General features: G+C 49.6%; 1 protein-coding gene across 1 annotated transcript in view; it reads right to left on the bottom strand.

The window, feature by feature from the left end:
• Window positions 1–815: 815 nt before the first annotated feature.
• SPON1 (spondin 1) overlaps window positions 816–25,662 on the bottom strand; it is a 251,437-nt gene continuing 226,590 nt past the window's right edge. The window contains 9 exon segments of the mRNA XM_038569110.1: window positions 816–2,506; window positions 4,273–4,536; window positions 5,855–6,019; window positions 6,718–6,885; window positions 6,970–7,140; window positions 12,433–12,615; window positions 13,546–13,621; window positions 14,094–14,234; window positions 15,266–15,467. Of these exon segments, the coding sequence (XP_038425038.1) occupies window positions 2,343–2,506; window positions 4,273–4,536; window positions 5,855–6,019; window positions 6,718–6,885; window positions 6,970–7,140; window positions 12,433–12,615; window positions 13,546–13,621; window positions 14,094–14,234; window positions 15,266–15,467 (1,534 nt within the window). The 3' untranslated portion in view covers window positions 816–2,342.

Here is a 25,662-nt window from a genome sequence, read left to right as displayed (position 1 = left end):
GACCCCTTGTCTGCTTGGGGAATAGATCTCTGAACTTACTGTCATCTTCAAATGTGGATGTAAATCGGGTTACAGCTGGTTTGGCATTGGTAAAAATCTGTACAACAATTATAGCTCCTCTTTATGGGTGTTTTTTACTGGGTGTCTTATCTATTTAATATCTCATTTGGAAGTTGAAACATATTTCATTTTCATAGTAAAAAGTCTTTATTTCCAAAGGTTTGGTTGCCAGGAGAACTATAAACTACCTAACCCAAGACTTTGGTAAGAAAGAGATTTGATGCTTCTTATTAATTCCCCCTTGCAAAAAGAACTGTAACACTTAAGTAGTAAGAAACAGGTTACACATTCTTGGCCATTAACCAGTGACCAGGTTTTAAGTCTCCAAAATTAAGATTTAAAAATGTGTCCCATAGAGACCTGATAAGAACATGAGACACTAGGGTGGCTTGTCCTTAGACTTATTTAGGAGCCACTGATTTAAGGAATTTTGATTCTTCTTGGGTTGAAAATAAGTATGCCTCTAGATGGCCAAGAGTTATGTTGGCTAAGAGGGCAGATTCTGTATCAAGACTTTTTGTCCAAATTAAACTTACTTCTTTATATTCTCCTTTGTGGGGCAGGATAGCAATTCATGTAAGGATTACAAAAATAATATTGGAAACAACTCAAAGTTCCAGAAGACTCAGGGATGTGGTAATCATGGCCCTTCTCCAGTGAGGGAACAAAAACAGTATCTTTTGCTGAAGATGGTTCAGGTAGAGAATAACCGAAAAAGGCTCAACCTTCTGAACACTTAATTTAAAAACACAGCAGACCGACCCAAATGAGTTTTTTATTGAACAGTCTCTGATGTTAAAGAAAATACAGATTCAGGGCTATACCATATATATGTTGTGTTTGGAAATATCTTGACGTGTTTAATGCAAATTCTTAAAGTAGTGTATTCAAAACATTGTATGCATCTCATCCATGATACATATTTGGATTAAGCATAATGAAAACCTGCAACAGAAATGAAACAGTTTTAACAATAAATCAATGAGTAAAAACTGATGTGCTCAGCTCAGTAAAATGTCCTTTTACACGAATTCTTGGTAGTCAGAATCCCTGAATTTGAGGCTTTATGAGTGCTCAGAAGGGGATGGAGAACCACGGCCTTGGCTACGTGTGTATGGGAGGACCAGAGCCCTGGTGTGGAAAGCTGAGGTAAAGTTTGGCTTCCCCCCAGATTTTCCTACCCAGCCTGATTCTGGAATATTCCTTTCTCCCTCGATTTCTGTCTGTCTTGGTCTCTGAAACCCTTTTTCTCTCAACATATAAAACTTTGATTTTTTTTTTTTTAAAACAAACAAAAAAACCCCTTTGAAGTATACATAGTAATTTTGTTGAAGGAATGGCCTGGTGGGATGTGGGCAGACGTTATGTAACTAAAAGATGTTTTCTTGGTAGAACTGGTTTGAAAACTTCAAAGTCTAGATGTGTGTCAGAACATTTTAAAAGCGCAGGTTTGGGACTGCTAGAGAGGCCAGTTTTGCTGCTTTGGCCCTGGTTCTGGTAAGGGTGTATGTCACAAGGTTTATAAGGCTGGCTTTCCAGGAGAATTTTGCCCCCCCCCCTCCCCCCCCAAAAAAAAAGCTAGGGAAAAATACTTTCTAGACTTAGTACCTTTTACCTCAGGTAGAAGAATTGGCAACCTTACATTCCATTAAAGCAGCCATCATTTCCTTTCTCTGGGATAGCAGGAACCAATATTAGGGGAGATGAATTTCTGAAAGAAAAGCCGCCCTACATCAGTGCTCTTCACATCTACCAGCTGTGTTTTCCCCACGAGGAGACTTAAACAAGGGACCTAAAGTTCCACTAAATGGAAGGACACAGGCGAACAAGAGGTTCCTACAAGAGCAAGCAGGCCGAAGGCAAGAACGAGAGGAAGCTGCGCTCTCCGTCTGGGCAGGGCTGTCTCCTCCCTGCTGTACCCCGAGACCGAGGCATGGACTCCCTCCCACACCCAGCTGCCTCTCCGCGTGGAGGGCCAGGCTTTTGTCGGCGGCCCAGGTGGATGCTCCAGAGGGACACATTTCTGTCTAGTACAGGGTGGCAGACGCTTCTGTGCTGCAGGAGGGCCAGCAGGGGACGAGGGAGCCCCGCGCAACCTGTGCCTACCAAGCGTGGACAGAAAGGATGGCCCTGGCATCCACAAGACTACTGGGCGGACCGGACCGCAGAAATGAAAACTAGGGTATACAGTTTAAATTGCCTTAAACAACAAGCAAACAGACACTCCAGCCATTGGCGACTGTGCAAATCTAGGGTGCAGCCGTGGAAAACTTACACCCTTGTTAACAAGGGTGAACATTGCACGCTCTGATCTCCTTCTTGTCCTTGCAGCTGGTAAACTGGGAGCTTTTGAACCTCTTCTTGACAGTCATGTAGCGTTCCTGGATCCCGCCGCCACACAGTTTGGTGCATTCCGACCAGGCTGTCCACGGGCGCATCCTACAGCCTGGAAGCATGAGAAGGCCTGGTTAGGCTAGTAGGAATTGGGAGACCAAACTGAATGCTGAATTCCAGTATACAGCTGTCAGATTGCCTGGTCTTGGCTTCTTTGCTCTTGTATGAAATGATGGGTTGAGTTACACAATGGTTAGAGAGTCCTTCTTAGGGACCATCAGCCCCTCTGTGACCGAATGCTAGAAATGCCCAGAAGTGCTTTGCAGCATTTCCCATCAAGGGGCAAGAGTCTGTATCTCCACCTCTAGAATCTGAGCTGCTCTATGACTTGATTTGGACAGTGGGACATGAGCAAACAGGGCTTGAAAAAGGCTGCTGGGAACACTCCCACCACCAGGTAAGCAAGCCTGGCTAGACTGCTGGAGAGAACATATGGAGAGAGGCTCCAGCCAGCCCTTTGGAGGCCCCAGAAATATAGGTGAGGCTGGTCTAGACCTTCCAGCTGAGCCAGCCCAAGTCACTGACCCACATAATCATCATCATGATTTTGATGGCTTGTGGATGCAGTTAACCACTTTCTCCTAATGCTTTGTTCCCCCTGTACTTGGCCTCCTAAATGCTAAGTAAATTCAAGTATAATTTGTTATTTTCCCTACACAGATAAACATGCCTCCCTCAAAGAAAGCTTCCCAGGGGTGCCTGGGAGGCTCCGTCAGTTAGGCATCTGACTCTTGATTTCAGCTCAGGGTCATGAGACTGAGCCCTGCACTCAGTGGCGATCTGCCTGAGGTTCTCTCCCTCTGCGCTGTGCTGCCCCCGTCCCCCCTTCCCCCTGCCATCCCGCTCACTCTTATGGGCTCTTTCTCTCACTAAACAACAAAAACACAAAACAACTTTCCTGACTCCCAGAGGTAGCTCTCCTAAAGAAGTGTTTCCATGGCCCTCTGTATTACTCTCGTACAACTAAGCATGTTTGACTCTCCATCCAATACTATGCTAAGTTTCACGGAGAAGACCATGGCACAGCGCCTGCCTGGCACATAGTTGGGCTTAATGAACGTTTGTTGAATGGCTGACCGCGTAGTGTCCAAAGCGCGCCCCACTCCTTAACAGAGGGGTAAGTGAACTAGCAGGTAGCTCTTCCTATCTGTGTTTTTCTCATTGTCCTTGGTGGAGGTGAAATGTCTTAAGAAAAAGAAAAGGGTAATTTGAGCTGTATCATTTAAAATAGAAACTCAGCATGCCCCTTAACCTTCAGTTTTATATGGCGTCTTCCTCACCCGCTCCAGGGAATCCAAACACCATCGATCAGCCTATATACCCAGGACTGAAACCTGAAATAACTCATTATTTCATCCATTTGCCAATGATACTGCAGTCTTCGCTTGTAGACCAGCTTATTCAACAGTGAAGTCCCAGGCTCTTTTTTTTTTTTTTTTTTTAATGCTAGTGTAGGGGTCACGACCCCTGTGTTTTTCCTGGGCTACAAACACAACTGGCCTCTGTTTTTGCCATCCCCAAGCCATTCAACACTGGTCTATTATTAAAGCCCCTCTTGCTTAGAACCTCCTGCAGAATCAAGGCTCAAATCCTCAGCAGCCCACTGGACTTTTTATGGTTTGGTCCCCACCTCTCCAGCCTGGTTCCCGTGCACTCTGCTCCATCTGCCTCATGCTCTTTGGCACTTCTGTGCCTTTGTAAGTACTATTCTTGGTGCCTGAGATGCCTTCTTCAACTCGCAAACTCCTGTCAGTTCAAGAGCTGCTCTCCTCTCCCCTGCTTTAATGCTGCCCTGAATGCCAGGCTTGAGAGTGATACCTGGGAACTGCTCGCCATCAGACTCTTCCCGCAACTGCTCGCCCCTCCGGCTCTCTCGGGCCTCCCTCCAGCGCAACTTCTGGATGGATGGGTTTTTCAGGCATTTCCGGATGCGGCACTTTTTTCGCTGCACAGTCTCTGGGCAGGGTGCACCTCCAAACTGAGGCTCCATTTGGATCATCCGGGTTCGAATCATGTGGCCTTTCCCGCAGGACTTGTTACATTCCGACCACTGGGACCACTCGGTGAGCTCACAGTCAATGGCTGGCAAGACACAGATGGGCATGAGTGTATCTCATTCATGTCTGAAACAACATATGGCCATTTACACCTTACTGTGAACATCTCAACACAAGCCTGTGAGAAATGCAGAGAAGGTGCTGTTAGCCCATTTACAGAAGAAACTGAGGCTCCTAGAGCATGCCGACTTCATCCAGCCCACATGGTTGGATAGTGGGGATAATGGTATTTTCCCCATTAGGTTGTGAGGAGAAGAGGAAATAATGCTCCCAGCCCTATTCCGGGTGCACAGTAAGTGTTCAATCTTTCTTCTCCCTTCAGTGCACCCTGTGAATCTATGTTTACATGGGTAGCTGTCTCGGTCAGAACTTCTGGAGCCCCAACTCTGGGATGAACTGGGATGAACACGGGGTCAGTCTTAGTTATTAAGAGCCTCAGGCTCCTTTAGTTTGGTGGTCTGGGTCTCCTTCAACACCTGACAGAGTCTGGTTAAAACAGCTCAGGAACTGTAGTATGGAACATCCAGGGCGGCCTAGGCTTGTCCAGTCTAGTGCTTGACATTTGGTACCAGTTACATGGTTCAATCCTCAGAGCAACCTAGGAAGTGTTTCCTGTGATTTTACAGGTAAGGGACAGGGGTGCTAAGTCACCTGCTGAAGGTTGTGCAGCCTGTAAGGGGCAAAGCTGGGACTTGCACCTAGGCAGGCAGCCTGAGTAAGAACAAGAGGGAGCATGAAAGACCAAGTGCGTTTCAGAAGAAGCCAGAAAACCTCCTAGCAAATGTGTCTTTCTACCTCCTAAAAGAGAAACTCACTTCGAAGACCAGCCAGAGAAATGAGCTCTCTCTCCTTGGAGGTTAGTGCCCACGAAATACAGCTCATCACAGGGATTGGGGACAAGTTGGGGTTGGGCACTGAGCTTTCCATGGCTCATCTTAGCAAGGCTGCAAACCACAGGAGTCACTGATGTAATGTCCACCCTTGGGTCACAGGTAAATGGTCCCGGGGAGAAGGAATAGAAGAAGCATGGAAAAGCCATGGATCAGGCAATTGTGGAGGTGGGGAGGGCAAGTCCTACGTGATCAGGCATCTGGAGCCCCTGCTAAGTGGTTTCCATCCCACTGGACTTCATAGCTTGTAGTTGAGGTGGGGTCCCCTCTTGCTATGAAGGACATTGAGAGGTCAATAGCTTTGTTAACACAGAGACCCAAAGCCCATGTTCTTTCTCCCCAGCAGGCAGCTGGGTTATAGGATCTGGCAGTAGGATCTCCACCCAGTGCTGGGTAACTGGAGAACTGGGTTGAGGGTGCTGGGAGGGGGGCACCGGGAGCTCCAGGACTTACGGCATTCAGGCAGCATGCACTTTTCCACTTGCTCTAGCTCCTCGTTACAGTCCCCAAGTTCGGCCAGAGACTTGAGCATCCGCTGGCGGGTCCTCATGCCCTTCCCACAGGTCACACTGCAGTCACTCCACTCCGACCATGGGGACAGCAAGCAGGGGATGGTATCTAGGCCAAGAGCCACGGGTTGCCTCTGAAAACAGGCTCTTTTGACTTTCTTTGATCTCCTGTCTCCCCTACCCTCTGTCTCCCACTCTAGCCCCTGGAGTCAAGTGAAATGGTCTGGCTTCAGGTAACCCAAATGAGCAAGAAATGGTTCAGCTTCTTGTCACTCTCCTGCCTCTCCCCTGGGGGTCAGGACGTCAGCTGTAATTCAGTAATATGAATACACAAGTCCCCCCCCCCCCGCCCCGAAACACAATCCAACCCCCAAGAGCCATACAATACATTTTTGTACACTTGCTGAAATCCCTAGTACATGGATGTCCCTAGTACATGGATGTCCATGTACTTGTGTGCATGTGTATGCTTGTGTGATGTGTGGGCCTGTGTACATTTGTGCATAGAGCAGGGGACTGAGGACTGGCTGTCCTCCCTGAATATTACTATACCCCCACCCTCCGCACCCAAGACACTCTGGGGTTCTATAAAACACAGCCGCAGAGGCCGGCAGCTTGCCATCTCAGCATTGCTCAGGATGTCCCCCAAGGGAGGCCCCTCCGGGTCTCCTTCATGGCCCTTATCTTGCAAGGACAGTGGGCACATTCTCTCCCAGCACCCTCCCAGCCTCTGGCCTTGTTGCTGGGGTTAGTAGGGGTGCTGTGATCCTCCACACCGCCCCCAGCCCCTGCCCCACACCCACTCACGACACTCGGGCATCATGCACTTCTCTGCCTGGGATGTCTCGGCCTTGCACATGGAGCCGTCCGCCGGGCTCATCTTGACCATGCGGTGCCTCTTCTTCATGCCCATCCCGCAGGTGGCGCTGCACTCATCCCACTCGCCCCACTCGGTCATCAGGCAGCTGCTGGGAGCTGAGAGGCCAGCCCAGTTGGAACCGCATCCGGCGGCCTCGGGAGCACCGCCCCACCCCCACCTGCTGGGCGCCCCCTACTCACAGCACTCCTCGTTGACCGTGCACTTCTCCGTCTCCTCAGTGGGCAGCGTGCACACAGAGCCGTCCTCGGGGAACTGCTTCACATACCTCTCCCGGGACCGCATGCCCATGCCGCAGGAGATGCTGCAGGGTGACCAGGTGATCCACTCGGACATGGTGCAGGTGGAGCCGTCTGCAACACACGAGCAGACGCTGCAGCCTGTGCGCCCAACTCCCCAGGGCAGCAATCGAGAAGGAACTGGTGACTTTTTCCCACTGCATATTCTTGCCTCTTTTGCCTAAGTTTAATTCACCATATAGTTGTGGGTTTGTTTCTGGGTTTTCTGTGCTGTTCCGCTAATCTATAGGTCTATTTTTGTGCTAATACATGGTTTTGGAGGGGGAAAAAGGCAGTCTCTTCAACAAATGGTATTGGAAAACTGGAGAGCTGCCAGCAAAAGAATGGAACTGGATCCTTTTCTTACACCATACACAAAAATAAACTCAAAATAGGGATCTAAATGTGAGACCGGAAAGAGCACAGGCAGTAATTTCTGATATCGGCCATAGCAACATTTTTCTAGATAGGTCTCCTGAGGCAAGAGTTAAGAGCAAAAATAAACTATTGGGACTACATTAAAATAGAAGCTTCCGCGCAGCAAAGGAAACAACAAAACAAACAGGCAGCTTACAGATTGGGAGAAGATATTTGCAAATGACCTCAAATAAAAGTATCCAAAATATATAAAGAACTTGTAAAACTCAACACCCGCCCCCCTCCCCAGTAATCCAATTAAAAAATGGCCAGAAGACATGAACAGACATTTCTCCAAGATGACATACAGATGGCCAACAGACACAAGGAAAGACTTACCATGGGAATGTAAATCAAAACTAAAATGAGCTATTACCTCACACCTATCAGAATGGCTAAAATAAAAAACACAAAAAATAAGTGTTGGTAAGGATGTGGAGAGAAAGGAACCCTTGTATAACGTTGATGGGACATGCAAGCTGGTGCAACCACTATGCAAGACAGTATAGAGGCTCGTGAAATAGAATTATTGTAGGGTCCAGTAATCACACTACTGAGTATCCAAATACAAAAACACTAATTTGAAAGGATATACGCACTCCTATATGAATTGTAGCATTATTTACAATAGCCAGATTACGGGAGCAGTGTAAGTGTCCATCACTTGCTGAACGGATAAAGAAGATGGGGTGTATGTATATAATGGAATATTATTTATCCCTATGACAGACTGAAATCTTGCCAGTTGCAACAACATAGACGGTGCCAGGGAGTATAATGCTAAGTGAAATAAGACAGATCCCATGGGATTTCATCACTCAGTGCAGGAATTTCAGAAACAAAAACAAAAGGAGTCTTTTTTGGTTTGCCTCAACTACAGACAAACCAATAGTCATTAGAGGGGAGGGGGATTAAGAGTACTTATGACGAGCACTGAGGAATGTACAGAATTATTGAATCACTGTATTGTACACCCGAAACTAATGTAACGCTCTATGTTAAATATCCTGGAAGTAAACCTGAAAAAAGAATTGGGTGGCATTGAAGGAGAGTTAGCAGTTGAGGATGGAAGGGAACTTAAAAGGTAGATACATCTTGAAACCAGGAATTATTCTCTAAGAGATCCCCACTTTCCAGACTCATGGGCCACTCAAGATTACTCCTTATTCCATGACAATGCATTTGAAAGCTGCTTGAATGGATAGAAGATGTTTTATTATACATCAAGTAAAATTTAAGATAAATCATAATCTCAAATCCTACTTGTAGATAGTCTAGGATGTATCCTACACCTAAGACCATTAAATAAAATGAAAAATTCCCTTCCTCAGTCACTAACTGCATTTTAAGTACACAGTAGCCATGTGTGATTAGTGGCTACCATTTTGGACAATACAGAACTCCTTCATCACAGAAACTTCTTCTGGACAGTGCTAGAAAGATATTATATATATTCTGAGATACCGTGTAAGCTCCTTTGCTCTGAGCAACCAGAGATTTTATAGTTCTTGTCTAAAGCTGCCAGTTCCCGGTCTAGAAGAATGGATGAGAATTTGGTTCCTGAGGGTAAAGATTGTGACTGGCTTTTGGACATAGAGACCTGAGGACGGACACTGGATGGATCTGTACCCAACCAGCAGATTACGCTCCGTGACCACAGACCTCTCATTGCCTCTACTGAGGCTGGTTACAATGGGGAGCAAATGGTGGGACGGAGCAGGGAATGTCTGTGTGTGCTAGAGGAAGAACGAGGAAGGCAGTATAACCAGCCTTCTCTGTTGATATCTTGGGCTGTATGTGCATTGGCTCCTATCCTGGTGTTAGCAAAGGCCATCGTCATGGAGGAGATACTCTGGAGCTTGGTGGAAAAGATAATCAGAGCTCTCGGCATGGCCTGGTAGGCCTGCTTCCAAGTAGTGGTGGGGTGCTGCTCCTGGTGGGAACACAGGTGTGTGTGTCGGCCCGCTTGTTCTTAAAAAGCACTTATTCATATGGATAAAGGTGTACGTACTAAATGCTTTGAAAGCTTAATGGTATGTTCTGAAGTTAAAAGGATGTGTAAGACCTGGATCTTGTTCTACTTTAGAAAGAGATGGGCACAATAATTCCAGGTATGGAAAGTATGATAAAGGTAAGCCCGCCCAGGGAATTGAACATAAAAGGGAAAAAAAACTCTTCTTGGAGTTGAGGGGTGTGTGTGTGTGTGTGTGTGTGTGTGTGAAGATTTCACCCAAAGGGCACATCTGGGTATACTTTTGTTGGGTAAAGGATATCCGCATTTAGGTGAAGGGAAAGCTGATGCAAACACCCCTGTATAGAGTGTTCACATACATAGGTATTGGGAGACGGAGCTAAAAAGAAGGATTGAGTGTGAGTCCAGCCTGCATATGTCTGCAGCTGTCATTAGCACATGTGTGATGTCTAACACATGGTTGTTTAACCTATGAGCAGTGCTGGTGGTATGTGTAGTAAGATGTCCCTGCTGGAACCCACGTTAGACCCAAAGACAAGGCTACCTAAAGGCAGCATGTATGTACCACCGAACAAGAACATTATGTTCCAGACTCAGAGTGGTTAGGGGTACAGGTCTTGACAAGTCCTAGGTCAGGCTTTCCAGGACCTGGCAAGAGATTACCCTAGAAAGGGGGAATCAGTCACCCCCCTACTAATAGGAAGCGCTCCCTCCACTCTTCTGGTGTCCACCCTCCCCTCCACAGCCACCCCAAATGGCTGTCCACAGGTGCCTTTATTGACACTGTAACTAACATTCACTGTGTGGCTGTGTGGCAGCGTGCTCCTTTTCCCCAGTCTCTACCCTGGCTCTCTGCAGGACTGTTTTCCTAGTAAATGAAGCTGAGGATTTTGCATGTGGGCAAGAGGGAGCCACAAATTTTTCAGCTGGGGAGTGACGTGATCGGATCTTTGTGAAAGATCCCTCTGGTGGTGGCCTGGAAGGTGGGCAGCAGCGTGGGATGGAGGTGGGGTCTGATGATGAGGCCTGGCCTAGAGGGCTGGCCCAGAGAAGTAGGAAGAAACCAAGATGTAGTTGCTACAGTAAGATGTACATTTGTGTAGTTGTAGAGTTCCTTCCGAACGTCCAGAGAGGGTCTCCGCTTCCTTCCTATTCTAACCACTCCCCAAATAATCAAGTGAAGAAAGTAACTGGGTGTGGGCACGAGAGAACGCTATCTGGCTTTGAGTGGGATAGCTTCTGGAGAGCATGTACACCAGGCACAAAAAGCAGGCACAATCACAGAAATGGGAAAAAAAAATCTAACCTAAAATTCATAGGGAGTCTTAAGGGCCCCTGAATAATTGAAATAACCTTGAAAAAGAACAAAGGTGTAAGATTCATACGTCCTACAAAAATTTACTACAAAGCTATGGTAATCAAAACCGAGTGGTACCGGCCTAGGGACAGACGTAGAGACCAATGGACAGAGAGCAAGACTAGAAACAAAGTCTCACATAAATGGGCAAATAATTTGACAAGGGTGCCAAGACCATTCAATAGAGGAAGGACAGTCTTTCCAGTAGACGGTGCTAGGAAATCTGGGTATCCACCTATGAAAGAATGAGGGTAGACTTTTACCTAAGATCATATTCCAAAATTACCTTGAAATGGATCAGAGACCTAAACACCAGAGCTAATACTGTAAAGCTCTTAGGAGGAAACACAGGGCAAAACCTTCACGACGTTGAATTTAGCAGTGATTTCTTGGACAGGACACCAAAGGCATAGCAACCAAAGAGCCAAACCAGATTTCATGAAAATTTGGAACTTGTACAATAGGACGCTGTCAAGAGTAAACGGGTAACTTAAGGGAGGAGAGAAAATATCTGCAAATCTGATAAGGGATTAATATCTAGAACACATGGGGATGGAAGGGTTCACTCCCCTCCGAAGTGCCTCTCAAAGGCATGAATGGCAATAAACCAGTGTGGGAGTACAGGCCGGAGGGGTATTTAGGATCACCCCCAGGAGGAGCCGGAGGGTGAATGACCTGCACTGGGTGAGCTTCCTTCAGTTACCCTCGGCTTGGAAGTGGTTTTCTTCCTTCCATAAACCAGCCTTTGGGCTCCCTATTGCCCCACATGGCACCTCTGAGATAGTTAAGATCAAAGTACAGAGAGAGTCTAGATCTCTCTAATCCAGTCCAGGTGGAGAGAGCGAGCGGGCCCTGCAAAGAAGGTGGCTGGGCTGACCTCTGCACAGCTGGCAGCTCAGTGCCATTCCGGAGCTTGAGCCATCATGACGGAGGTGGCACAAGCTCATAGCTCGAGCCTGATCACTGAGCAGATGCAGAGAGAGTTCTTGCCATCAGCCCAGAGGCCCTGACACAGGAAGAAGGTGCTCGAACTCGGGTGGAAGTGAGACATGAGGGTCCACAAGTGACACAGAATTAGGGCACCGGCTCTAGATCCAATGTTGGCCAACCTGTTCACCTGTTTCTTACAGAGACTGGAGTTAAGGCCCAGAAGCAGGCTGCTTGTTCCGTTTGTGATTTGTCATAAGATGTTTGCTAGCTCTTTAGTGACTGATGTATAATTGATCCCGTGGCTGGGGAGGGAGTTGGGGAGACAATCAAGAATTCTTTTGGGGGCACCTGGATGGCTCAGTGGATGAGCGTCTGCCGTTGGCTCAGGTCGTGATCCCGGGGTCTGGGGATTGAGTCCCCGCAGGGAGCCTGCTTCTCCCTCTGCCTGTGTCTCTGTCTCTCATGAATAAATAAAATATTAAAAAAAAATTCTTTTGCTGTCCTAAGACCTATAGGTTTTTAGAGCCCTCAAGACATTGTTGGAAATGGGGTCTTCCCTAGTGGTCGCCACCAGCCACTAGAGTCCAGGGCCTGGTGCCCTCCTAGGGACACTATGTGGGGCTGGCAAGGCAGTAGCACGTCCCTTCCTCTGGCTCGGACAGCTGCTTGCGCCCCTGGGCCGCGTCCTCACCTTCATCGCTGCAGCCCGGGCCCATGCAGGGCTGGAAGTCTTGAGTGTCTGGGCAGGGGACACTGAGGTCCAGCTGCGCCTTCAGCATGCGTTGCCGCATCCTCTTGCCTTTGTCACAGGTGGAGGAGCTGCAGGCGGACCACGGGGACCAGTTGGAGTAGATGCAGGTTTCGGGAGTGTCATCTGGAAAGAGTACGTGACAGGTTTTCCCTGGGAGCCTGTGGATCCTGGGGCTGGCCCTGTCACCGCACAAGCTCACTTGGGGATAAGAATATCGCCGCTGGCTGACCTGCCTCAGCAAACCTGGGTATTCTCGGGGTGGAAGCAGCTATTCACATGCCTGTAAAAATTCTAGTTTAATTGTTCCCGTAATATCTAAACAACAGAGAAGATCCTTTAACTACCCCTTCCCCTCAACCCATGAGGGGCTTTTCATGTCTATCCCTCTCCTTGGCAGGCATAGCACAGGCCATGTTGTTGTTTCATCGTCTCAGTGACCCTATACACAGGTGTCCTGTAAGGGAGCGGTGTTCACAGAGCACGTACTACACACTGACATCATTCCAAGAACTTCACATGTTTTATCCCGCTGGATTCTTAAAACAACTCTCAATGAGGCAGGTGCTGTCATTATCCCCATTATACAGGTAGGACACCATGGTGGGATATGAGCTGCTTGCCCAAGGTCACAGGAAGAGGCTTGGTTGTGTGGCTCCAGATCCCATGAGAAAACAAGCTCAAGCCCTGGCTTTGCCACAGCCTCTTGACTGTAGGATCTGGGCCTCCCTTCCTCGCTGGGCGAGTGGACATGTCCACACCTGCCTCACAGGCCAGTGCCCCAAAGCAGAGAGTGCTGGGGACACTCTGACCCCACGCAAAGGCCCGATACCTAGGAACACATACTCCGATATCCTACTTACTCCAACTCCCTTATACGTGGTGCTGAGTCTTGGCCTTATTTTGGATTATCTTCCACGTACAAGTCCTCAAGGATGAGCTTACCAAGTCAAAGGACACTATAGTTCCGCAGCTCTCAAAACCTCTTAGAAAATGGCTCTCCCAAAAGGTATTGCCAGTTCACTTTGGTACCTGCAGCAAGAGACAACTACATACCTTCATCTTTCTCTTCTGGAGCCAGATCCGCTACGATATCATCGACATTATCAGGCACAATATTGCATTGTTCCCCCTGCAAAAGGAATTTTAGTTGGAGGGCTCACATTAAGGAATGGCATGTGTGGGGGGGGCCAGAGGAAGGAGGACATAAAATCGGATGCTCGCCCCGTGAACAGATCCCAGGCCGTGATAGAATTCTGAGCCGACATTCACAATCAGACCGAAAGAAATGGCAAGAAAGCCACAGCCTCCCAGTCCCTGGCCCGTGGCAGACATTAGTAATCAACTATGGAACTCACAACGAAACCTGTTTGTCTGGATCGAATCATTCAACTGATGAATGATTCGATCATTCATCTTACTCTTATGTTTATTTTGCTCATTTAGATCTTATGAATAATTTGCAATGCTTATATGCCTCGGGTGGTCCAGAATTTCTGGAATATGCAAGGGACCCCATAATTCTAGAGCAGAAGAGGGTACAGTCTGCTTATAGTCCCTGTGGGAAGAGTCTGTCCCAGGGTGAGCTCTATCTACTTCATTACCTTCCGGGCGATTCTCTCGATGACAACTCTGGCCACTTGAGTGATGGACCCTCCCTCTGGATCGTAAAAAGGACTCTGAGGATGGTCCAGGCTGGTCAGGGGCCGGATTTTCTCCTGGGGGATTGTGGGCTTGTTGGGTGACTGTGGAGGGTGGAAAACAACACAGTTAAGGAGTGTGGGGAGCAAAAAAAAAAAAACAAAAAAAACAACAAAAAAACAACAAACAAACCACACAAGCAATCTGACTGTAATATGATCAGAACAAAAGCCCTGATAGGGATTCACAACAGCTGTAACTACTACTGATGTTCATGCAATTCTATGCACGCCGAACGTCGTCCAAGGAAGTTGGTGGCCTGTACTTTCAGATTCTCCCGGGCACGCAGGATTACATCCTGATGAAGAAAAAGTTTCAGAGAGGCCATCCCAGCTAGGAAACAGCTGAAGCGGGCTGGCCTGCATCCAGAGCTCTTCCTGCTACACCAGGTGTTGGCAAACTCGTCTGGAGAGGGTCGGATGGGAATTATTTTAAGGCTTTGTGGACCCTCCGGAGTCTGCTACCGTGACTCAATTCAGCTGCTGCAGTGACAAAACAGCCCCAGACAACATGTCATTGAATGGGGGCAGCTGGGGCTGAAAACCGTACTTACGAATCAGGTTGGTTGCCCCGACTTGGCCCACGAACCACAGTTCACCCAGGTCTATTCTAGATGGCCCTGGCCCTGGTTTTCTGATGGCTTCAGACTGCAGTGCAGTTGGTGTGCTATGGCTGAGAAATTTTAACATTGAGGACAGAATCCAAACTCCTTAACCTGGCTGGCTGGAAACCTCCAGAATCTGGCCCAGCCTAAGGTACGTCAACTTCTGTTGTTCCCCACTCTCACCCCTTCTTTTGCCTTTTTTTTTTTTTTTTTTTTTTTTTTTGCTTCTGTGCCTGTTTCCTGCTGTTCCCTTGCTCACCTAGGAACTACTCTTCAGCAGATTCCTTCTCCGTGGCCTCGTGGCCAGCTGTGTGGGTCCTACTGCACGTGGTGCGTGAGGGTGAGACGCCCGCCTGCCCAGGCACACTGCGAGCTCAGCTACATCATGAGCGTCCAGGCCTCCCCCAGCGCACTGGGCACAGAGGAAGCACCCAGGAAGGGCTGTCGTCAGCACTGCAGGTGCACACCCACCTCGTAGGTCACCCCGCTGTCGGTGCCAGCGTCCCAGGGGATCAGGTCTTGTACCACCTTCTGGACCCAGCCACACTCCTTGGTGCACAGATCCTCCGCAGACAGACCCACGTTCCAGTCGGGGCTGGGGCCCATCATGGTCAGGAAGGACATCAAGTGGCGCGTCCTGTCCACGGAAAATTCAGCCGAGGGTGCTGCTCTCCTGGAAACCAAATACATGACATTAGGGGTTCCGGGGGTGCACACTCTGAGGGACAACTGGCCAGACCACGGCTAAAGGAGGAGAGGACAGAAGGAAGGTCTTCCTTGGTCTTCCACCGATCTCTGCCTTTGGCCCGTTTTACACCCTTTACTGTCCAGAGCCCATCATCCCCTGGCCACGTAAGGGGAGAACCACTGCTGCCACCCTACCCAGTTTCAGGGCACTCCGAGCACTGGCTGGTTCCTCTGTGCTTACGGTTCGGCTCTCCCTGGAGGGGGCACGCTGGGCAAGCAGGGCTTTTGTCTGTCTGACTCATGGCTGCATTTCCAGCGCCTACAACAGCGCCTGGCACAGAGTAGATGCTCAGGAAAAGTGTCTGAATAAGTGGGTGAGCAAATATCCCATGTTATTGTACCTGAACTCAACGCTCACCGGCCTGATGCCCAGCCCGGGTCCTGATGCGGATCATGGGGACGCGGGGAGGCGGCAGGGAGAGGGTTTGCGAGGCAGCCAGGGGAGTAGATGGGAGGGCAGGTCCACCTCCCCGACGAGGAGAGCCAGGGGACTAGGAAGCCGAATGGAAAAGGTCCAGGTGAGGAGTCGCGGCTGAGCTTACTGGTGTGCAGCTGGGTTCAGCCTCCTTGTCCCCCTTGGTTACTGGTTCCAGTCCCCACCGTCCTTTGATCGGTCCTCATGCTTGGGGGACTGAGGACGCTGACTGCTGAGTGACTTCCTGCTGAGATGGGGCGAGGGCCCGAGTTAGAGGAGTGCGAGCATCCGCAGGCCGTTAGAGCCCTTTGTCAGCTCCAGGGGGGAGCCCAGCGTCCTGCCTTATTACCAAGCCGCGTGCACCTTGGTTATTAGTGCTTGGCCCTACTTTCCCGAGGGCCTTCGGGGAGGTCTGTCGCAGCTGAGCCATCAGAGTTCTTGAGGCCAGCCCCCCCGACTCGCAGCTGCAGGTCTGCCAGGGGCTCACCGCGCCCAGCGCGCTCCCTGCAAGGTTCTCCCTGCTGACAGGCAGTGGGTGCCTGCGGGTTCTCAGAGCTCGGGTGGGAGGAACCCCCCGGCTCCATTCCCTTGGGTTTCATTGAAGAATGGGTGGTGTGCAGCAGCTCACAGCCCCCTGCCTGGACGGGGAGGCCGGAGCTGGCCCTCGGGGGCTCACCCTGCACGTCTCTGGGGACACCAAGTCTCCAGGATTGAGGGGCATGAGGCCACATCCATGGGGCACACCAGCCTACTGGGAGTGAGCTTACCCTACTGGGTGTACCCAGTAATATCCAACTCCCTCACATGAGCCCCATCAAGAACTCCTAAGTCTTGAAAAGGGTATAGAAAGAGTCTTCCGTGGAACATTTCATAGAGGCGTAAATCAAGCCCACCTGTAGGGCCCCTCCTACCCAGAGCGGAGCAGCCAGCAAGGCTTTTTTTTCCCCCAAGTTAGTTTCTTCTCATATCTTTGCCAAAGTTCTTCTTTGTTTTTCCAGTTGGCTGGGGTCTCCAGGAAATATGTATCTCCATTGAACACCCAAGGCATTGGGCACCGCTTGGGTGACTTTGGCCACAAATGCAGCCCCACTGTCGTCTGAATTGTTAGCGGCGACCCAGACCTACGAATGATGTCGCTTAGAAGTGTTCTGACAACTTCTGAGGCCTCTGAACGGCGTGGGAAAGCATCAGCCCAACTTGCCTCTAGAAATACCGGCAAATACTGAAAACTACCTGTTGTTTTTGGCATCACGGTAAAGTCCACCTGCCAATCTTCTCCAGGTTCAGTGCCTAGAACTTCATAAGGGATTAGACAAAGTTCTAAGGTGTTTTTTTTTTTTTCTTTTCCAACTCTTTTGGGGCAAGTTTTGCCATGGAGATAATATGAACTTATCTGACTTTCAATTACAGGCAGAACAAAAGTCTTGTATTGAATGCGTTTAATTCTAAGCAGATGCCCATTTTAATTGAACCAGCAACCTTAAATTAGCTTTAATACTGAATATTTTCAGTATATTTTATGGATGAGGAAACCCAGGCTCAGAGGGTTATGTTTCGACAATGCGTCCAAAGTCACACAGTTAAGTGGCAGACGGAGACCATGACCCAAGGCAACGTTAGCTCAAGATCAGTGTTCTTCTCGTCATCAGTTTCAAGTTCCTGCTCTCTGTCCCGTTTTCACTCTACTGAGATCTACATCGTGCCACAGGAGGGCTGCACTGTCCTCACGGGGTTGCCTCCAGCAAGGCCCTGGGATCAGGGCTCCCACGAACTCACAGCTGGTTCCCTGGCCACGTCCTCCAGTTGGTGAGCAAGGACCCAGCTGCAGCACCACAGGCCTTTGCTTGACAACCCCCAAGCCACAAGGGGTGATTCTTCGACCTCCGTCTCAAGCTGCTAAGAAGAGGTCTTACTTGCAGCCAGGGCTGGGTGAGGTCAGGGGTGGTGACCCACCAGGGGGCTGGGGAAGGAAGAGTTCCACTCACTCAGCACACACCTGGTGGCCGACCGGAGTGATTTTATCTCCCACCCCCATGACAATCGTGTGGGGTTAGAATTATTATCCCGTTTTGTAGAGAAGCAAGCAAGAGTGTAAAGGTTAATGGACCTAGAGACACAGCTGGTAGGGGCTGAGGTTTAAAGGCAGCTCTGGCTGACTCTGTATCCCCAGCCTGCTAATGGTGGGGAATCCTTGGCTGGGGACCAACCCGTCTGCTCAGTCCAGCTGGCAGCTGGTGCACCTCAGCTGTGTGGGAGTCCCTGTGTGCCTCTGTGGAGACCAGCTGCTTCTGGCTGCCCTCACCTGTCCCCAGAAGCAATGACCCCAGACCTGGTTAGGCCTTGTGGAACTGGACCCTTTAGGCTCTGGAGGGCCAGACGGGGTCACGCAATGAGCAGAGAGGAACGGAAGCCTGGGTGTGCATCCTGGCACGCTCCCTCTTTTGGCTGCGTATCCTCGGGCAAATTACCAAAGCATTCTGTGCCTCAGTGTCCCAGTCTATAAAATGATGGCCTCCATATGTCTACTCCAAAGTTTTAGTGTGTTTAATGTGTTTAATTAACTTGCACACAGTACTTAGTCCAGTGCCTGGCTCTGGAGCTCTTAGTACTATATTGAGAGAAGCCGTGGAGGGCATACAGAGCTCAGACAAGAGAGGCGAGGAGGAGGGAGGCCTTCTCGAGTAGACTTTACCTTGTAGCCTGCTGCCAGTCTAGGTTCCAGCACATGAGAGGGCGGAAGGGCCTGGCCTGAGCCCTGGCTTTGGCATCAGCAGCTCAGCGAGGCCTGGTGTCGCCTTCCTGTCCAGGCGCTTGCCTCCCACCCCACCCGCTGCCCTGTGCCCTGGCCAGACCAGCCTGGCTGCAGATGCCCTGTGCACTTGCATCTGCTGCCAAACTCATCTTCCGCAGGTTTGCACAGTGTGGTCCCCTGGCAACTTGTTAGAAACGCAAAATTACTGAGCCCCACCCCAGATTTACTCAATGAGAGACTCTGGGGTAGGACCCGGCTTTCTAGTTTACCAACCCCACCAGGTGATGCTAATGCACCTTCAGGTTAGAATCATAGGTTTACTCATCTTTCAAACCTCAGGTCAGGAGCCACCTCGTCCTGGAGCCTTTCTGATCTGAGACCAGTGGCCATGGCCTGTGTTTCCACACGCTCCGAAGGTCTCTCGAGCTGTGCCCAAGGGCTGATTGACATCACTGTCACATGAGGTCTTCCACTTGTAGGCCGGGAGCTCCCTGAAGGCAGGCACCCTAAGCTTCACCCCAGGACCCAGGTGCCCCGCGGGAGTGTGGGAGGACGTGAGCTCCACGGAAGTCCCTCACCTGTCTCAGGTTCTTCGTCTGACACCCCCTACCTGCGGGGTTGCTGCGAGGCTGCAATGAGATGCTTTTTGAGGAAGCCTTTACAAACTGCTAACGCCCCGCACCTCCCTAGTGGGCTCTGCAGTTAGGCACAAATTGGGGGATTTCATCTTCTTTTCCCAGGTGTGCGGTTACTGGCATGTCAGTGAGTGGTTTTAGCAGCTTCTTTTTGTTTTTGATTTTTTTTTAAAGATATTTATTTCACAGAGAGAGTGTGCATGAGCAGGGGGAGCAGCAGGCCGAGGGAGAGGGAGATGCAGGCTCCCCACTGAGCAGGGAGCCCGATGCAGGGCTCGATCCCAGGACCCCGGGATCATGACCCGAGCTGAAGGCAGGTGCTTAACTGACTGAGCCACCCAGGCACCCCAGCAGCTTCTTTAAAGACCTGGCTTCTCTAAGAACTGCTGTCTGGGGAGCTGTGGCATTGCTCACCTGGGGGCTAACAGGACATGGTCCAGGGCCTGCCTTCCCGTCAGTGCCAGGCAAACAGCACGGACTCTCACTGGGCTGTCTTCCGCCCCAGTGCTCTTTGGCCTGACCCCTGGGGACCCAGCAGTGCCTTGGCCACTGGGCTGTCTTCCACCCCAGTGCTCTTTGGCCTGGCCCCTGGGGACCCAGCAGTGCCTTGGCCACAGACTTCCTCTTCCATTCCCACAGAGACCAGCCCCTCCACCTATTACCTTCCCCTCTCCCTGGACATGTGGCTCTGAGTCAGGTTAGCCATTTGTACCCTGTAAACCATGGGTGACTAATCACCATGACAACATAAGAGGCGAAAGCCTCTCTACTCAGGAGTCCAGTCTGGGGAAACCGAGCCAAGCCAGACCCGACGCACCATCCTGATAACTCTGCTCAGCTGATGGATGTGACCCTCTGAGAGCCTCCCGTGTCTTACAATTTACATAAGTAAATTGTTCTCCGCAGCTACACTTTGGCCAAGTCTGTAACCTGAGTGGGGCTTTAAGGAATAGGAAATTTGGAGCAACCAATCCCTGCACAAAATGCCTGACCTTAGTGGGGTAATATGGCAAATTTGAATCTGTAAGGACCTGGGAGCATTTGTAGCAATTTTCTAGCATCTTCACTTATGCTCTGCTCTTTCCTCTTAGCCTTGGCAGGGACATTATGCCCTGACTCCCAGCTCATATAATATGTCCTGGAGGAAGCATTTCCTGACCTCTCCTCAAATTGTTTAGGCCTCCTGGTGCACTTTCCCAGAGTGCGCCGAGCTCACTCTTTCCTTGGGGTTTCTTGTTTAATTTCCATCTTATCCATTAGGTTCCAGTAGAGTGGAGACCATTTTTGTCTTGCTTACAGCTATATCCCAGAACCTGGTTTAGGAGTTGGCATGCAGTAGATTCTCCTCAAATATTTGTTTTAAATAAATTACTTCATTTAGGAAATGAATATGGAGCTCTTGTACTTCCTTTGACCTTCAAATTTAATTTAAAAATCACCTCAAAGTATTTATGACTTCTATAATAAAAAATGCTATTTAAAATAATGAAATGGGTAAGAATATATATGAGTTTTCTTTGGGAAACCCAAGGTTTGACTGGAGCTCTTTAATTTGTCCAAACCATCATAAAAATTCACATTCAAGCTTTCTTATATGCCATGTCTTCCCGGATGCGATATTCTGTGAATTTGGTTTTATTTTTCTATTCGGGATTTACATTTTTATCCGTTTTCTAGCAGAGAGAGTTGATCTGGCCATATCGTATAACAGAGTATATTATAAATCATGATAATTAAAACGGTGTCATATTCAGGATAAGAAAGAAATATAAATGAATGGCAAAGACTGGAGATCCCAGAAACTTTAGATAAGGTATCATACAAAGGAGACTTCACAAATAAGGAGGGGGAAATGGGAAGGTTGTGCAACAGTGGGGCTGGGCTAACTTAACTGCAATAAAAAAATAAAAAAGGGGGATTCGCATCTAATCTCGTACGCCAAGATAAATAAATTAAAAAAAAAATCCAGAGCTACATAGAAAGCAACCAGATTATAGGAAAAAAGTTGTTTACAGATCTGTGAGAGAAATGTTAATTTTCTCAGCTTTGGAACAATAAAGCAATCACAAAAGTAGCTAATTGAATTATCCACCAGCTAAAGACATCTGTGTAATGAAACAACAGTGTCGAATTAGAGAAAAAAATGGCAGGTTGACAAAAACGTCTCCGTGCAGTGTGGCTGACAAATGTGACTATCTGTGTATGTCCAGAGCTGGTCCAGATCTGCCAGAGAGACACCACCACCGTCCCAACAGATACAGGACGGCTCTGAACAGACCGTGCACACTGGAGAAATGAAAAAGGAAGACCAAGTGAAGACACGGAGAAGTGTTTCGCCTCTTTTACATTCGGAGAGGCAGTGTGGCGTGTCAAGAAGAACACAGGCTATTGGAAGAGGCGGCTGGATTTGAATCCGGGTTCAGCCACTCGCTAAGCTCTGTGCCAGGCTCTTACCCCAGTGCTCTTTGCAAAATGGGAGCATCCTCATGCCGGCCCAAGGGCTTTGTGCGAGGCAACTGCTTGTGGTCGTGACCAGCACATCACAGGATTTGGTAAATGTTGGTTTTCTACTCCTTGAAGCTTTTCCAAACAGAACTTTGAAAAGCACCATAAAAGAAAAGAGGCAGTAGGGGACTTTTACGCTCCTTCTAAGAACTTGTTATTCCTTCTGAACCTGAGCCTCACTGGTGAGACTCCAGTCGCTGGCCGTTCAGATCCCTCATGCACTGGGTTGGGGCTCTCCTGTATTTCAAATAATCCCCAATAAAGAGCTTTCAAAGTTGCAGAAACTCAACCAAAGCACTAGAGGGCACCCGAGCCACGCGCTAGGCTGGACCCCCGCGTCGGGGGAGGCAGGTTTGAGCGCGGTTTCCTCGGGGAAAGCTGCTGCTAAGCCGGAGGCATCTAGGACTCCGGTCCCCCGGGGCAGGTTAGGCCTGCCTCCTGCCCCTCGGGTCCAAGGCCAGTCTCTGCAAGACCGAGGACACCGACAGAGCTGGGCAAGTGCCACAGGAGGCAGGGAGGGCCGGGAGACCTTCAGCCCTGATCCGAGAGGCAGAGACAGACAGACAGACAGACAGAGATGCCTCTGTCCTCGTGGGGCCATTTGCCTGGCGCTGGCCCTGCAGGGGCAGGATTTCTGGAGAGGGCGACCAGGGTCTCTAATCCACCCTCCCATCTGTCTGGGACACGGAGATGCTTGTCTTATTAAATATGAATTAAACAGAGTGGCTGGGAATAATGAAGGGGACTGTAGTCCCTGCCAAGATTCATTAGGACAAAAAAAACTATTTTGAAAAGTTCCAGGGATTCCTAGCATTCGGATTAAACCGGAGGAGTGGTGGAGATCCAGAGTCGATTTGCAGGAAACCTGGTCACTTTCTACCCTGGCGCCCGCGGAACTCGTGAAGGATGTGGGGTGTGCCCACAATCTGCCCTTTCTGTCTCCTCCTGCGCTCCGGCCTGGAGCTACGGCGGGGTTTACTGAGCTAAGCAAGGCAGCAGCGCACTTGTTGGGTCAGGGCTGTCCTTGGGGAGGTCGGTCCCGGGGAAGAAGGGGAAGATCATTGAAAAGCAAGTCAGTTTCACCGGCAGGACCTCACAAAGTAGGTCACCCCGGCTTTCCACTGGCCCAAGGGAGGCTGGCATCCCATTAACCTCAATCGGGCAGGCTCAGTGACGAGGGGCAGGGCTCTTTCTGCAAAACAAAACTTGGCTGCGTGGAGGCTTCCTCATTTGACTTCCTAATGAGATCTGGAAGAGGAATGGGGGTGCTGGGGTCCGGGAAAATCAAAGGAGAACTCCTCTCCCTTACCAGGCTGGTAGCACTAAGTGGCGAGGGACGGGGTGTTCGGGCCGTCCGAAGTGTTTGCCAGCAATTAATTCTGTTCCACTGGGGTCTCAGCAAGTCTGAGGGATGGGCGAAGGGTGAGAAGGTGTCCCCAAGTTTTTTGGTGGGTCCCCCCCCCAATTTTTCAGAAAGTCTCTCCCATCTTAAAAAAGGCAAAAAAAAAACCAACCAAACAAAAAACCATCACAAACTTCATGGACTCTTTCATCTCCTTCTTAGAGCCACTGCTTGGTCTCCCTTCGTGCACAGCAAACCGCACAGAAGACCTGTCTATACGCGCTCCCTCCATGAACTCACTTTCTGTTCACATTCCACCTGCTCGAGGCCTCTGGCCGTTGGCAGCAGGAAGGGTTCTCAGTAACGTCACTGGCGTTCGTCATGTTGATCCATCCAAGCAGCACCGGGCAGCCCTCGGCTTACTTGACCTCTCAGCCACCGGGCGCAGCTGCCCACTCTCTCCTCGAACACTTTCTTCCCTTGGTTCCCCTCCGATACCAAGCTTTCTGCCCCAATCCTCTTGCTCCTCCTTTTCTGTTTCCTTCCTTTGCCCGCAAGTCCTCTTCTGCATTAAATGTCGGAGCTCCTTGGAACTTAGCCCTAAACCTTGGACTTAGGCTCTCTGTCATCCGTGCCCTTGGCATTGATCGTCTACTGCTCCTCGACGGCTCGTGGTTTTATGCGTCAGTGCAGAACTCTCCCGGAGTTTCAGAGCTCTGCGGTTAACGGGTCACGCCTCCAGCTGGACACCTGAAGCCTTCGCCAACGTATCGCATCCAGAACTGAGCTCCTGGCCTTTCCCACTGAACTTCATTTACTATTCGAAACCTTTTAAGTGGTCGCGCCAACTTATTAATTTAGGTCTCCCTGCCTCTCTCACCCTCCCTACCCAGTCTATCACGGCAGCCTGTGGGGTTCTCCTACACATCTCTGAGATCTCTGCACCTGTCCCATCTCCACCACCACCACCCTTGTCAAGGTCACTGTGACTTCTCTCCTCACTGGTCTTGCTTCTTGTTCTTAACCTTTTCATATTGGAGCCAGAGTGGTGTTATTATTATTATTATCATTTTTTAAAGAGATTCTTTTCATTCATGAGAGACAGAGAGAGAGAGAGAGAGAGAGAGAGAGAAGCAGGCTCCATGCAGGGAGCCCAACGTGGGACTCAATCCCGGGTCTCCAGGATCATGCCCTGGACTGAAGGTGGCATAAAACCGCTGAGCCACCCGGGCTGCCCTTATTATTATATTTTAATGCAGATGTGATCGTGTTGGCGGCCTGCTTAAAACCTTTCAATGATTTCCCATTACTCTTAATGCAAAAATCAAAATCCCTAATGTTGCATGACTTGGCTCCACACCAAGCTCACCTGTGATCTCTGGACCTACTTGTACCACAACTGCTTAGTACCCTAAGTATGCTGATCCCTCCTCAGGGTCTTTACACATGACGGTCTCTCTGGACTTTCTAGAATATTCTCCCCTTGCTTTGCTTCTTTACCTAGTCCACTCCTATTGATTCCTTAACTCTTAGCTCAATTGCCATCCCTGAAGGATGCTTTCTCTGACTTTCAGGCTGGGTCAGGGTCCCCTTCACACACTCTCATGGCACCTTCTATCATTACTTCACAGACACATCACATTTGTCATCATCTGGTTAATGTCCCTCACTAAACCGTGAGTTCATGAGAAACTCCGCACTGCTCACCGCTGTATTCCCAAGTACCTTTGACAGTACTGCCCTTTAGAGACCCACCATAAATGTTTGTTGAGGCAATGAAATGCTTCAGTCATCCTTGACAGAAGGACACAAGTGAAAGTCAAGGTTCTGTTTTGTTTTGGGGCAGGAGTCAGACAGTTTGTTGTGGTCACGCTATTTATCTCATGCTGGCCCAAAGTCTGACTAGCAGATACGTGGGTCTTGATTGATCTATAAACTGGACACAGAATGAATTGTTACTTAATTGGAGGGACGATGTCAGAAGTGAAGGGCAGAGGTAGCGGAAGCAGCTGGATATGGCTGGAGTTCTAGTTCCTCCGCGGGCGGAGCTGGATGCTGAGGTTGGCCCCGCCATGGAACCTCTGAGCCTCAGTCTTATCTGCGAAGTGAGGCTCAAAATCCCTACCCTGTGGGTTAGTATGAAGATGAAGTGGGATGAAGGACATAAGTGCCTAGCAGGGTACCTGGCACACAGTAGGTGCTCAAGACAAAAGGTCAGCTCTCTGCTTTCTTCTTTCCTCTCTTCCCTCTTTCCTCTCTCCTTCTGGAAGCACCTTGCTTTGTCATTTGCATCTTCCTAAACCCAGGCTCCTTAAGGGAAAACTGGGCTCAGGGCTCCTTAGTGGTGTCTACGTGGGCATCTACAAACCCGGCTCAGATGCCCCCAACCCCTCCCAGGCCTGAGCCTCTTCCTGCTTAGAAAGCCAAGGTGAGGACCCCTTCACCTACAGGTTTTGGGAGTTGGGAGCAGCT

The sequence above is a fragment of the Canis lupus genome, chromosome 21 (genome assembly GCF_011100685.1).
Source record: "Canis lupus familiaris isolate Mischka breed German Shepherd chromosome 21, alternate assembly UU_Cfam_GSD_1.0, whole genome shotgun sequence".
In the NCBI taxonomy this organism is placed as follows: domain Eukaryota; kingdom Metazoa; phylum Chordata; class Mammalia; order Carnivora; family Canidae; genus Canis; species Canis lupus.
This window is presented reverse-complemented; position numbering and strand designations above follow the sequence as displayed.